Source organism: Apteryx rowi, unplaced genomic scaffold (assembly GCF_003343035.1).
Source record: "Apteryx rowi isolate R43461 unplaced genomic scaffold, aptRow1 scaffold_518, whole genome shotgun sequence".
Taxonomy (NCBI): Eukaryota; Metazoa; Chordata; class Aves; order Apterygiformes; family Apterygidae; genus Apteryx; species Apteryx rowi.
This window is the reverse complement of record NW_020450781.1, coordinates 34,943-50,786: the sequence shown is the minus strand read 5'-3', so window position 1 is coordinate 50,786 and position 15,844 is coordinate 34,943. Positions and strand designations below refer to the sequence as shown.

Below are 15,844 nucleotides of genomic sequence, written 5' to 3'. Positions count from 1 at the left end.
ACATGGCAATATTTAAATGACCACTACGGTAGGATGAAAAGTTTGGGGKTTTTTTTCCGATTTTTACTCAATCTTAAATTAAGAGGTAATAAACTACTCCTAAATATTTTTAAAGTAATTGCATGGAGAACCAACATATTTGAGTCAAATTTACCTAACTGCATTCAGTCTGAGGAAAAGTGCTGTAGAGCATATCCCAATAACATGCTCATGGCTAAACAAATTTATGGTCAGGACTGGCTTCCCCAGCCCAATTCTACTAAGTCCCATTGGCAAGAACCATTAAGGTTTTTTGTTTGGGGAGCAGAGAGGTTTGGGAGCAGAGATGGTTTGTTCATTTGACCTCTATTCTATGATTACCTGCAATTTTACAGCTGCGATCCATCAAATATTTCCTAAAATATTTAAAACAAGAGAAAAATTACCCTATAAAGGAATGGGCAGGAGGGGAGCATGAAGCAGTGAAACTACATCTAGCACAGCAAACTGGATTTCAAACTCGGAGCGACTAAAATCAATGGTCAACCAAATCTGCTAACCTACACTACACCAGCAACTATTTACAAAACTAATTCATCCATCAGTCAAAGTCTTTCTTCTTTGTTTTAATGAGACACTAATTAATTTAAAAATAAAACTAAATTTAATTCATATTCTGAATTCTTTCTGTTATATGGCAACAACAGCTCAGAGATAAGCGACTACATTTGGCATACCATATTCCTCAGGTTTTTTTAGGGTACATAAAACTTGTCAATCAAAAATTTCATCGCCTGAAGAAGTAGGCAAGACTGGCCTGATATCATAATGGTTACTACTTGAAACAGATGTTGTAAGTTCAACAGTAATTGAAAGACATATTATTTTTGCATTTGCATTTGACAAAAGTTTCATTCCATCCTACTATTAATTTAGCAATATGCTGCTTTCTGCTATTAACATTTGCTAAATTATTCATTTCTACCTTTTCAAGACAATAACAGCAGTATCTTAGTCTCATGATACAACCAGTTATTTTCCAATCTAATGGTTCATTGAGGAGTCACAGGCATGACACCATTTTATTTTATTTTTATAACAAAAGTAATTGCATTATGGTAGGCATAAAAATTAAACTAGAAGCAGAGAACATTCCTTTTTGTATTTCCTCACACTATGGTTTATTTGGAAGAAAACAGTTTCTCCATTTTTTAAATATTCAATTGCCTTACCAAACTAAACCAGCATTTGGATTTATGGCTGAAAATACAGTGAAACAATTAACAGCATTCTTAAAACAATAAGGTTTAAAAATATAACAACAAACCACCCAACTTTTAAAACTCAAACATTTAGAATTAGGGTCAAACCACCATTCTGAAGTGTAAAAAAACAGCAAGTAATATCTCACAGAGCAGAATCAGTGAAGCTTGATCTCTTTTGAATTTATATCATGACAGCGAACAGCCAAGTGAATTATTGTTGACTAATAAGAATTTAGCTCATACTTCTGCCTTTCCCATACTGGAAGCATTAATCGAAGAGGCAAATATCTTCATGGAACTGCTGGAAAACAAGTATGCTTTAGACTTCACTACTTGTCTCAATTCTGTTTGAAATTTGTCAAAGGACTAAAAACTAGTAAAGGCAGAGGGACATGGAGATCACAACAAACCCATGCAGTAAGCACAACTTCATAATCCATGTTTTCTTAGGAAAACAGAGGGGAAAAAACAAAAACAACAAAAAACCACTACAGGAGTCTGGAAAATCTTGTTAACTGGGAGCATTTCTTCAAACCTCTTAGAACTCTTTGCAATGTCTTTCAGATGCTACGCAGGTTACCACAAACATTGGAAAAAATAACCCAGTACACTTGCATGTAAAATATAACTCACTAGAGAGCCTAAGACCTAACCTCTCTTAACTTTGGAGAGTTTCTTCATTCAGGAAAGAAAGCCCATTTCTCTTGTTATCTCCCACATGATCCACTGTAAAGTTCCCAGCTCCATCCTGCACATCACCATGTCAGCCGCCCTCGCCACCTTTAAACTGGCAGAGACTCTCCTCCTACTCTTGGGGTGCAGATATCCCCACCTGAGCTAGCACACGCATCGTTGCAAGATCAGGGAATCAAATTTGGCAGCTTATTTTCACATGAAATATGGCTAGATTTTTTCCACATTGCTACTGATTAACACTAAAAGGCAAGTTAATACAAAGGTATGACAAAGGTGCCTGAAAAATCTGTGTAGCCCTCAAAAATTATATCCCTGTACTTTTGACTCCAAACACCAGAGGATGAAAGAACAGTACTGGGAGATGAGTTTTCAAAGAAAATTTAGTGCTTCCAGAATGCAAGCAGTATTATATATTCAACTACAGTATTCTGTATTACAGGCACAATAAATTTAAAAATACATATTTTTAAAAATTTAGTTACAGTATTCTTGACCTTAAATACTTTTTCTCCTACTCAGTACAGGGATTATTTTGTTTCATTTATAGTAATCACTAAAGCATCTGTTTACAGTGTTGTTGCTATTAATAAAACATAAGTTGATAAACACTGAATCATACTTTTTCACATGCTGTAGATCTTTCTTTCCCCATACTTATTTCAAGAAAACTTGAAAATAAATATTTTGTCATCTTCAGTAAGGAAAAAGCTAGGCCTAACATTTTTTCAAAACTGGCTAACCAGCATTAATCTCACACTAACATGAAGTATAATAGATAAAGCAGTAATTTTAAATGTCATTTATGATCTCTTTTCAATGCTCAGAATTAGAATAGGGCAAAACATTCTGATCAGCTTTCATTCTAAAGCATTATATCTGAATAAGTTACATTCTCGCTGACTTTACTGGTTGGCTAACAACTGTAAATATACAAATCAGGTGTTCTAAACCTAAAAGTAATCCTCCTTTTTTAATTCTTGGTACAAAAACATTTTTGAAAACTGAGTTAATGGAAGTTCAACTTCCATAACTAACAAGTGTTCTACTCTAGTTATCAAATAAAAATCATTTGTTTTTGATGGCTTACAACTGTGAATAAGATGACAAGATTCACCAAAGATGTGAGCTCTGAAATATAGCTTAGCAACAAACAGATAACAGGTTATATCTGAGAGCCTAAACACCTTCTAGTCCTATAAGTTTCTTCTGCAATGAAGATCTTCTACTTGCATATAGTTTACCAGCAGATAAAATTCTATTCAAAAAAATTTTGAAAAGTTTAATGAAAGGTTTATGCCATGCTTCAGAGAAGCCATTCATTAAGTATTAGATAATTAATGCAGATTACAATACAAAAACAGTATTAACCAAGTGCAGTGAGGAAGCTCATAGAGCACAAGCACTCACAGCAAGGGTAAATGGAATCAGGTTAGAAACAATTCAAAATGAATCAGAGCTCTCTAAATTTCAGAGCTGTTTAAGATGAACCCCACCTTTACATACAAGTCAGTAGACACTATTCATATTACTTTGGCATTGTTCACACAGAGGATGAGGCTGGAATGAACTTACCAGGATATTAAATCCTATTGTTAACCTAAATAAGGGCTTTTAAATGTGCCAGTTTGATCAGTGTGCAAAATGAAAATATTTTCAAGGCATTCATTTTCTTTTGTTAAAAACGATACAAAAAATTACCATAATATTAAATGGTAAGCATATATACCTTTATTTGTAGACGGATGCGCTTCAGGAGTCTGACAAAGAATATTTGAAATACAGATATGTAAAGGAAACTGGTAATAGTGTTTCTTTGCTTTAAGACTGAAATAATATTAAACGGGCTGTGAACCTCAGACTATCTTCAGACCCTATCAGCTAGACCCACAGAAGTAAGTTACACATACTACAGTAAAGAGATTCAAATGTTGACTGGTATTCTGCCAGTTTGATACAAGCATAAGTTGGGGAGAAGGGGTTTGCTTAGTGAACTTTAGTTAAATTCAACAGATGTCTATCAGTGTTGCGAATAGGTATCAGACACTAATACACCTCATGTATCTCTAAAATAGCTAGCTTCATTCAGTCCGCAAGCTGGGAGCCACTCAGTAGCTGCTGGAAAAATGACGCCTGCTTGAGAGCTGGAACAGGGGATCCCCTGACTGTGTATCCTCCACCACTGCGGATTCCACCAGAACTACAGAAGGTGCTGCTGAAACACACCTCCCAGTCACGTCACAGCAGTATTTCTTACCTAGTGGTAGCTTTAAAGTTCAATGTAGCTGTCTGAAGCAGCTTAGAAACGTTAGTTTGAAGAGGAATCCTCAAAGATGCAGGAAACCCCAGCCTTGGCAACAATAACTTCCATTGTTTTCAGCTTGTTCTATTACCCATTCTTTTCCTTCACCAGTTACATCACTTATACTTAGAGGTTATTCACCATTTCCTAAAAGACACTTTTCTCCACAACAAGGCTGCCGATGTACTATTCTATACATCCCAGCTGTCTCTCACCAACCTGCTTGATCTTCTCCTGCATCTTCAAGGAACATGAATTAAGCATTATTTCATGTACTCTTGCACACATTTCCTTCCACCATTATTCCTTCTTAATAAATAGAGAACTTCCTTTCCTTTATGCTAACACTGGGAAAAAAAGGGCACACACAAGGAGTGCAGCTAAGGAAGGCAAAGCCATATGAACAGAAGACAAAGGAGTAAATTTGTCCACAGAAAAACTAAAGGAAGAAGTGTAAGGAAGCAAACAAAAGCAGTGATAAAAGACTGAAAGATGGGAAGATCAAGTAAATTGGTGAAAGCAATGAGAAAACTTAGTGAAAGTAACACAGACATATTATAGAGAAGAATACATAAGAACAGATTTAAAATATAAACGTAAAGGAAACCAGGAGGTGTTACAAAACCGTAATTTTGGAATAAGTAAGTTTTTATTTACAGAGTGATGTTCTAACTCTGTAACTACTGGCTATAAACATCCTTCTACACAAGTTATTTTGTATCTTCTCACAAAAAAGTAGCATCTAGGATGCAAAGATGTAACAAGCTGCCTAACACATTGTACAACTAATCTGGACTGTTACTCATTTTTAACCCAAACCTCTAAATCAGATTTGGAGGTGCTTCAAACCCAGGCTTGTGGGGCTAGCCGCGAATAGCCAGGCCTGGACCCCAACCCTTGGTTTACCTCCAGATGGAATCAGCCCACTTGTAGCAAGGACAGATCACAAGTTCCTCTCCCGTCTCTGCGCTCTGCCTAAAGGACAAACAAGCTATCCCACAACAGACATGACTGATTACAAAGGAATCCCAGAGCTCCTCAGAGCCACCATGTGCTGCCAGACGTACACAAGCACAGAAACAACAAGGATACTCATCCGCTGAGGGCTTTGGTGTGTGAACGCTCTCACCCAGACCAATCCAAACCAGCCAACGATGCATTAGCTGTGTAGTGAAGACATCCCTGAGTGTCATCTGTGGGATTTACTGTCTCCAGTAAATACAGGAAGCAGACTCCTAAAGAAAATCAAGCCCAGATTGGCTGATATATGCCCTGCTCTTGCTGAGCAGCTAATTTAAAATTTTTCCTCCCCTAGAACAGCAAAGGTGGGAGTGTTGTGTAACAGTCAAACTCTTTCTTCAACCAGTGCTAGCAGGAATTAGTTCGATTATAAGATAGGGAAAAAGCCAGCAATGCTGTCAGAATCACTTATCTGGTCTATTCCCCGTCTGTATATCAGAGCCTCCCCAAGGAAAAAGCATGTTCTGGGACATGCGAATGGTCTCATCAGGCTGCTGACAGATGTTGAGTCGCATGTTTAGCCCGGTCTCCACTATTCAAATCTCTCTCATAAAAAGATTATATTCCATGCTATACTCGTTCACACAAAGCTTCAGAGAAAGCCACAGATATTAATAAGCATCAGGCCCATTTAATATTAGCTTGAAGTAATATATTTACTAAGCTTTGCACTTGGAACAGATTAGCATCCAACAATTCTGTTTCAGAAGAATCCAGAATATGAGCATCACATGAGTGAAGACAAAGGCTTTATAAAATTTGTTCTAAATGATTTCAAAAATAAGACATTAAATATAGTGAGGCAGTTTGCAAACTACTAAAAAGCTCTGCAGGTAGCCCAGATTGCTAAAATTCATACATCACTTTCTCTCCATTAAACATAAAATAAGTCTTTATTCTTAGGATTCCTGCAACGTATCATTCAACAATCATAATTCCTGTGAGGACTAAAACAGGAACATATAAGAACAAGTAAGACAGCAAAGGAGCTACATACTAACAAGGAATTAACATTCATATAAAGACTTCCTAGAATGAAATACAGATACATATACAGAAAAATATTTCCAACATATCTGCATTACTTCTTTTCTCTCTCACAGCAAAACAGAGTTTGAAATGCACAATTAAGGCAGTGGCTTTTTTTCAGGATTCAAAAGCTTCATAGCTCTACTTTGAGAAGAAAAGTATTGTAAAAATCTTTATCACGTGATGTTATTGTCTTTCTGAAAAAAGCAACTAAAAGTTTTATCTGCTATGAGCTCAAAATGCTGGCTACAGAATTCAACAGATCAAATGGACAATACTAAGAATCAACTACAGGAAGACTTCCCCTGACCCTCCTCCCCGGCTCTCTGTGATAGGATCAAGGGTGTTGCTCAAAACTTCAGGGGATTTTGAAGTGAAAACAGCTTTCAAGGAAACAAAATTTTGAGTTGGATGAAACAGACTGTGTCCTCAGGAAGAAAAATACTGAAGGGCTGGACGTCAGAGGCAGTTTCAGCAGTACATGTAACTTACCTAACATTTCTGGGGTGTGCAGCTTGAACAGAACAGATTTAGCCTTACAGTGAAAAGCTGAGCTGAACCTACCACAGTATGCACAAGCAAGTTTTTACTTTAATCTCTGCTCCTTTGCTGTCTATTCGTGCTCTTTGTACAGACAAATAAATTGCATTGGTCTGAGCAAGCTGCTCCTTGCATTTACATGCCGAGAGGATTTCCGTAACAGGATGAAACCCAGCTGAAACCAACCAATGTAAACCGGCTAGAAAGAAGGGGATGCTGCAAAATGGTGATACGATCAAAGCACGGAAAAGTGGACATACAGGTCTGAAAGACAAGATATCTTTTCCATGCACATTACAGGTTCACTTAGTGATGAGCAATGCTACTAAGCAATGAGTTTTGCTACTAAGGTTTTCAGTTTGTACCCCGCCCCCCGCCATTGCTTGTTTTCTTTTTCTGCACCACAGTTTATCTCCCATTCAGTTTTTGTAAACTATTTACAAAATAAAGTGATCGTTGTAACAGCAATGGTTGTTAACAGCAATTGTTCTAACAGTTTCGTAAACCAAATCAATGCAATAACTACATCGAGAAAAAATCCACTTAAAATTTTGGATCATCTCACATACCTAATAGTCAGTGTATACCCCAAAACATTTGAAGAGGCATTGCAAAGAGGACATTAGACTTCGGTGTAAGAACAGAAATGAATTGCTTGGGATGACTCTCTTGCCCCATCAGGCAAAACTTTTATTTTAAGGTGCATCATTAACCTATGGTTTACAAAGCAATACAAATGTGTCTTTGCAGAAGTAGTTTCTCCATAATTTCTGCATATTCCTGATCATGCTCTACTGTTTTCTTTAAATTACACTCTATAAAACTAAACTACCTGAACTGATATTGATGCAGACAATCAAATTACCGTTTTAAACTCATCTTCCAGTGGTAGAACCACTCTGTGTTCTTTAATACTCATCCTTCAGTATGTCATAGCTTTCCTAAGCAGCTAGAAACATGAAATCAAAACTCAAACCAGTGTTCTCCTTACAGTGTTCAGCTGAGTGTACTCACCTTCGTTTAAAAACCGTGAGACAGAACAGATACAAATCAGATCTTTCCTAAGTCAATGTTCATTATCAAAGGAGTTCTCAAATTAACAGAAGACTAAAATGCTACTTGTTCATGTAATGACACTCTACCCACACAGAAAGCTGATTTCTTGGATAACAAGAACAACAAAAAAATGTGTAATTATTTAGGGCCAACAAGAAAGGGGTAAGGGAGTGAAATTTACAGTACTATGCTCTTAACCTCAGCTATTAATACACACAAATGGGTGATTCTGAATCTTTTAAACATTCATTTGTCRTTTCAATAATTCATCTTCAAGCTATAATTCTATTATTTGGTCTATTGAAAACCTGGCTTTGATCCCCCCACCTTTTTTATTCTATCAAATACAGATAACCCCTTGCAGAAATTCTGCAGGTAGTACCATTACTTTTTAATAATCTCAGTTTAAAAAGGCATCTGTACTAGCTAGAAATACAGATGTAATAGCGAAACATATAAACCCATCCATTCAGAAGTGCCTCCCCTCCCCTCCCCCTTGACTTTCAAAGGATACAGAAACATGGACTCAGTGAGGCCACGACCCTCCATCTGACCCTACTCAAGCTGCACGTCAGCCACAAATAATTTCCTGACAGTGAGCCAAATAATACTTTTCCTTAAGCTTGACTCCTACATTTTTTCTTTTTCCTTTTGCTCCTCACCAGCTTAAGCCAAAGTTACTCTTCTCACAACCACAGAAACTGAAAAGAGCATTTTATCCCCTGTCATCAGCAGATTGTAATGAAATCAAACAGCACATATAAATTCTGTTTATTATGCTGGGGCTAACGTGCACACCCTAAGGTAGTCAATAGGGTCTGAATTCTACACTTGAGCCTATATAATATAGGTACCAGGTATCTGCTCACTTGCACATGAACTACCACTAGTATCAACGATCCATAATTACTACCCACATGAGGACAATTTTAATACTGGTTAAAGTTTAAACTGGGAATGGATGGGCAACTTCGCCAGACAGGTCAACGTGACTGAAAACTAGAAAAGTTATGTGAAGTATGAAGGCTGAACCCTGGAGTAATTTCCTTTGGTTGTTTTTTACAACCAAGTCTAATGACCCATTGTAAAACTATGTTTTGTGAAAAAGTTAGACAGACAATACAGACTAAACTCAATTCAACCTGTGCCCCTCATCTCCCTAAGGCCTGCGCTAAAAACAGCTTGTATACAAATACTCCCGGCTCCATCCCCCCTTCCCCAGAAAGCTTTAACAACAAAGAGATTTGAGAGCTAGCATGTCTAGAAGGCAAAAAAAGTCCTAAATCTCTACAGCCCTAAACCCAAAAAAGAATTTCAACATTAAGCAGTTAAAATTCCTTCTCTAAATTACAGAGTAAATACATTATCTTGCCCACTATTATGTAGACTGTTTCCATCCCAGCTTGTACACACATACTATATTTTAAGACAGTTTTTAGAATGGTTCAGAAAACTTCTGACCTGAGTAATCACCACACAGACAACCTGTGGTTCCCATCAAAGAGAAACTTTCATCTTATTGGTAGGTGCTAGGGACTGATCAGCCCAAATAGCTTTCAAATTCTGTACAGGCAGTTTGCTTAATAATAGAGCATTTGTTAAGTATAACCATGCTCTCTCCTAGCTTACAGATACTGCAACTCCTCAGCAGTACTTTCCTAACACACTGTGTCATCGTTACGAGTTACCAGGAGACTAAACGTATGAGTGGAAATGGGGTGCCCCAATGATGTAAAAAGTTTTGTGGTCAACTGCTGTAATCAACAGAACGCTTCCAGGTTTATAAATCTGGGCAATGTGCAGATGAAGCACGTATTACTACATTGCTGAATTAGAGCCTTGCGTGTTGAAACTATTCCATTTGTCAGGAAGACTTGCACACTCTGGCTACATCTTTGTGATCGTGACTTTGAGAAACCTAATTTGGGGTCTGAGAGAAAATTTATATGTCTAGCTCCTTGAAATTTAGGACCTTCCTCATGAGGTAGTATACTGGTTTTAGATTTTGTCAATAAAAGTTATAACATCATAATCAAAGTGCTTGAAGATATCTCTAGTTAAAATAAATCTTGGGACATAGTATCTGTAAGTATTAACCAGACATGACCTGCATGCACTTAGGCACACTGTTATTAAAGATCACTTCTGGAATCCATACAGTTTCAGAATTTACCCAATAATTACAAAATTTCAAAGTTCCTTTAGACTCATGATAAAAGACATGGTGATATAAAAACAATGCATCACAGGGTCTCTTAAATACTCTATATTTCTTTAGACTGTAGTGTGATAAGCATGAACATCTCTCTTTTCCATTTTTTGATGGAAGATGGATGCAAAGGTAAAGCCACATAAAAAGTGTTTATTGTGGAATTGAGAAAATTGAAGCAGAAAGTTTGAAATAGGCAATTATGCTGTTTCAGACTCATGAGGTAAAGATCACTGGAAAGATCTACTTCTTGAATCAGCAGAATGACACTGYTCTGAAGAGGGATCTGCTGACAATGACTTGAAAACTGAGAAATAAAGCTAGAAAAAAACTATTATATTTCACAGAAAGAGATCTAAATAATTCCAAGAAAGTAATTTTCTTTGGGAGTAAGGTTTCAACCAAATCCAATACGGGTAACCTGCTTCTTGAAAAACCAGAAGGAAAACGATTAGAAAAAATGGTTGAGGTAGCTTAAGTCTTCCAGGTTAACCTTTTCTTAAGTTGTGCACTATGAAATTCAAGTGTCAAAGAAAAATCTAAGATATCCCTTAAGAAAGGAGAACATGAGGAAAGCTAGTTTCAGTGTTTAGGGAACTCTGACCTGAAAACTGGCAACCAGGACAGTAACGCTGGAATCTGGACAGAAAATCCAGACAACTCTGTCAGGTAGCCAGATCCCCAGAGACAGCTGTCCTGCAGAGTGCGGATGCTATGTGGTTGAACTGAAAACTTACTAATACAAGCTGGCACTCAATTCAGAATCCGGATTTAATCCCCTGCCCCATGTCACCTCTGTCCTCTAATCCATTCTAGGCTCCAAAAGTCATAGCAAATGACATAGAATTAAGATGACAGAAGGCTTGCATTTCATTTGGTTTTACACACAAGACTTAAAGCTTCTACCATATACATATTCTATAGTATATTTTTAACCAACAGCACTGTTATATATTAGCATTTCACTTAAGTTGGAAAATGAAAGTTCCCTGTTCTCACTATGCTTCATGAAAGATTCTAAAGAGCATCACATTCTTCTTTCTCCATTAGTGGAAGGTGATTCCCAAATATGTAAATTAATTCATTATCCTTTTAAAAAATACATAATTAAAAACAATTTTGTCATTTAAATAAAAACTCCTATTTCTATGGTTGGCTTTTGCAAACGCAAGCTTTTATCAACACCTATGACAGCTATCAATTTGTTGATTTTATTTTGATTTAAAATTTTATTTTTATTCATTTTCTCCAATAAAACTTCAGAAATTCTGTGTTCCATTACCTTCTGGGGAAGTCCTGAAGAAACTGGCACTGTGTATGGAATTCAGAAGCCCACTTACTCCTTTTTATTCAAATCACTTACAGTCACTAGAAAGGAACTAAAATCTCTCCCCAAATTCATGGTTTTTAAAAAGTTTGAATGTGCATGAAAAATTTTATACCACATCATTTTCCAGTATGCAATCGGTATGTAAAATACAACCTTAAAAATCAATTAGGTGAAAAACATCATTTCAACAATTGGTACTAAATTGTTTGTCTTCTTTCTAGTCACACAATATTCAACAGCAATACCCAGAATAACTGTGTTATCAAAAAACAGTAATGCCCTGAGTCAGTGTAACTATTACAAAGCCCATTTCTGTAAAGGGAGGGCATGCTGATCCAGGTTATCATCTTACTCTCTTAAAAATAACTAAAATACATAAAAATGAGACAGGGATTTGAAATACTGCACTGTTGTAAAAATCTTGATGCATCCCATCTCCAACACATTGCCACAAACACTGTGATGTTTCTGGGACAATAGTTTGGCTCATTCAATAACGAAGATGAATGTTGCTTTCTTGTTCTTATAGTTCAGTAGGTTGTAGGAAGAAAAAAACCCCACAAGAATAAAGTTGCCATTAAAATTTTCATCTCTTCAGACCCAATTCCACCTTACTGATTCCCATCAGACAGTAGTTTCCTTCATGGGATTGTTCTAATAATCTCAGAAATACTCTAGTGCTCAAATAAGTATGTTGACTTCAGTAGGATTAAGCCATGAATGAAGACGCAAATCAGAATAAATAGTGGGAGCAAGTTCTGCTTTTTCTCCTCTTCTCTCTTTTTTCCCCTTTTTTTTTTAAAGAAATCAGCAGTTTCTTTTTATAAATATCACCTTCTTGTACCAAAAAAAAATCATAGCACTCAAAGTAATACAAAGTCTTAAAAAGGCAGTCCAACTGCAATCTGTAGAAGCCTTACACCATACTACACAGTTTGGTAAGAGCTTTTCTCCACCTAGCACTGTTTCTACATTTTCATGCTGTACTTCAAAAACATCATACTCCAGCATTAAAGTTAGAGGCAGGATCTTGTGGACCAGACACTTGTTTATATTGAAAGTGCAGCCAATTAAACTAAACCTTGTAATCTGAAGCTTCACGGAACAGTAATTTTTATGGCCTGATAAGTAATGGAGACAAACTTAGGTAACCCAGAAAGAATCAGACAAATATATTTATTTAACAGCAAATGTTTACTGGTCGGACTGAAGAAACAATCCTGTCTTTGCCCCACTACACTGGAAAGTACTGTGAGCGTATGCACATATGAACACAGCGAGGGAGAACAAGGAACATAGTTACAAGAGAACATTAAACCAGTGGATAATTTATCTGTCATGTTGAGGAAAGCTCAGGGAAGTGAGCCAAAACATCTGAAAACAAGAGAACAGGAGTGCTAAACATAAGAAAATGGAGCCAGAGCACTGAGTAAAGATAAGCAGAACTTTAACCAATACATGTAACACTGATGTAGCTTAAGTGGTTTCTGAAAGTCTCCTCAAGATCTTTTACCTATGAAACCAACAGTTCACAGAGCTCCTGTCAGAGAAGATCTTTGGAATCATTCCTTACACCGAGCACACATGGCAAATTATGGCATTGCTTAAACATATAGCTATAGGAGTAAACATGGATTAGGTTGATCAAAAACATAACAGTACTTCTGTTAGAAAATGCTAAAATCTTTCAAGCCAGCTGCAAATATTTCAAGTGCAATGCTTACCTTTAATAGTTTCCTCCACAACTTCTACTACACGATCTATTTGCTGAACCTAAAAAAAGTCAGAAGGTCAATAACTAAGCAGTCAATAACTGGACCTATTTTATACAACTCTTCCTTCAAAAGCGTGTCCTGCAGGATTAAGGGAAGTAAGGGGTTTGGGGCTCTATTTTTAGCCTGTTTTCTGTGCATCTTGGTTTATCTGTCAGAGGCCCTGTAGTAACTTTAAAACTCACCATCTAACTTCAACAAAATTTTGTCCTCAAAAATAGTGAGTTCTCATAAGTTTGGCAAAAATCACCAACTAGAGAGCCTATTAGGGCTGTCGGTGAGCAAAAAGCAGAGCGAGTGGAGGCCGCAGCTGCTGCATGTGGGCTGCTCGGTAGCTGAGGGACAGTGGTCACCTGGCCAGGCCACATGTGTGGCTCAAAGGTCACAGCATGGGCCTCCTCTTCCTCCTCCTCCTCCCCACAGCCTACAGGCCCCAGGAGCCGAGGGTGCAAGAAGGAGCTGAGAGTGTTGTGAGGGTCGATGATAGAGGAGCAGGATACAGAGAGGAAGGGAGAGATACTGCAGTCAAGGTCAAGCTTAGGGGGATAAGACACTGCCCTGCAGGCAGTTTTTGCAAATGGAAGGAAAATCCCTGATGTTTTTCCACATAAGATAGAATAATATTGGACAACCATGACACAGCATCTCTAACGATGAAAAGAAATTGCTGGTTTGGTGTCACTCAACAAATTCAAAACAAATTCTTAAAGCTGATGTTCTTCCTACAACTCTCATCCAAATGGCATATTCTATGTACTGTCTGCTATATCTGCACACATATGTCCACATATAATGCAGGAAAACAAAATACAGAAAACCTATATTGAATATTTAAATTAGTTTACAATTTTTCCACAATTTGACTTTTAAACACCTACTGTCTAAGCTGTATATTATTTTTGCAGCCAATTCCTTGGCAATTGTTTCTCTGTTTTGTTTCAAAAGCAAACACAAAAGCACAAGTTGTACAGGCCGCACCAGCAGAACCTGGTCTACAACAAAGTAGCTTGCAACTTGGATAACTTGCATCAAAGCTATTAAGTCTCTGTGCCCTTAAACCACTGGGTTTGTCATTTCCTGTAAACAAATGTCTGCACAATCATCTGTATTTCATATTCATTTTCCAATCAGTCTAATAACAGATAAAAAAAAGTTCATCTGTAGTTGGTGTCTGATCTAGAGCTCCTCATTAAAGTCAACTGCAGTCTGTTCATCATCTTGTCTGGGTGTTGGATCAAGTCCATGCTAACCTCCGCATTAAAAAAAATAAAAATTAATACAATCTTTCCAAACACAAATCTCTGCCACTTCACATCTCTGCATATAGACTATTAACTACAAATTCTAGAAATTCAGTTATTTGAAGTATCACTAAGACTGGCATTTTAATAATTTTATAAAAGAAGAGAAATATATTTAAATCCTTTTCTGGGATAAAAGCAAGTGCATATTTTAGATATATGTCTGTATAGCAACCTATTCATGTAAATAAAGCACACACATTTGTATGGAACACATGCATATATTATATATATCCCTTTTACATATTATCACCTAAGATACTTACCAATGCCCTTCTATTTAATTAAAAATTTTCTAATTAAAAAAATGCAACTTAAAAGCAGAAGTGTAGGCATTTATAACTATAAATACAGACATGAAACACAGTCTGTGCCAAATACATTGCCTAAAATACTGTTGCTACATATCTCAGTACTAAACTTAAGTTCATAAGCATTTAAAAAAGAAAACTGTTTGCTTTGTAACCTGAACCAACTACGATTATTTCCTGTATTTGAAATCTAGGGAATTTTTGCATAGCTCTGAATCCCCTATTAAATAAAGACATGCAAAAAACCAAACAGTATATTATATTTTCATGTTACTGGATAAATATTTCTGAATCTATCTGTCAAGAAGATGCTTGATGTAAGTAATTAAAATTGAACCGCCCAGAGAGGATGAGAACTGCAACTAGAACAGAGGCTAAAAATGGATATTTATTCTACCTTTTATGTTATTAACCATATTAAGTATTTTTTATTTGAAATTAATGGAAATTGTTTGGCTAAAGTCCCAAGTGTTGAAGAAAATACTGAATGCTTCCAATTTTCAATTATGAAGGTAAAAATATATAAGTAAAACTGAGCTGAATCTGGAAATGAGAGGAGGGAAGGATTATTGGGATTCTTATTCAGAAGAAAAGGAAAACAGTAAGCAAAAAAAAGGAAAAATCACAAAGTCCTAGTATCGACATTTTCTTGGCTTTACTGAGCCTTGCAGGACTCCTTTCACCACATTTCCCCTTATGGACAATTCTGTTTAGGAGTGGTGTCAAAGACATCCACAAACCTTTTTGAGCAGAGACTCAGTAATATCAACAACAAACACCCAGAAGTCCATGAAGCATGGGCTTAAAGTTCTTATTGGTGTATGAAGGGAAAAGACACCATTCCTCATCATTTCTTTGCAATCAGTCTGAAATAACCTGAATCTTCAGGACTGACAGCATGTGCATTACTACTAGACATACTTGACGCACTATACTTAACTTCATTGATTTTATGTGATCTTGTTTGCTAGTATAAACATAGATATGGTGGACTTGCTGTCCACTACAAATGGTTCTCCACCAGGTCTTGGGTAGAA

At 36.7% G+C, this 15,844-nt stretch overlaps 1 protein-coding gene across 1 annotated transcript in view; it reads right to left on the bottom strand.

The window, feature by feature from the left end:
* Nucleotides 1–15,844, bottom strand: part of LOC112973035 (threonylcarbamoyladenosine tRNA methylthiotransferase-like) — a gene marked incomplete at its 5' end in the record, with an annotated part of 322,440 nt that overhangs the window by 272,415 nt on the left and 34,181 nt on the right. Inside the window, one exon of the mRNA XM_026080384.1 lies at nt 13,148–13,196. Within this exon, the coding sequence (XP_025936169.1) occupies nt 13,148–13,196 (49 nt within the window). The remainder of the gene's footprint in view (nt 1–13,147; nt 13,197–15,844) is intronic.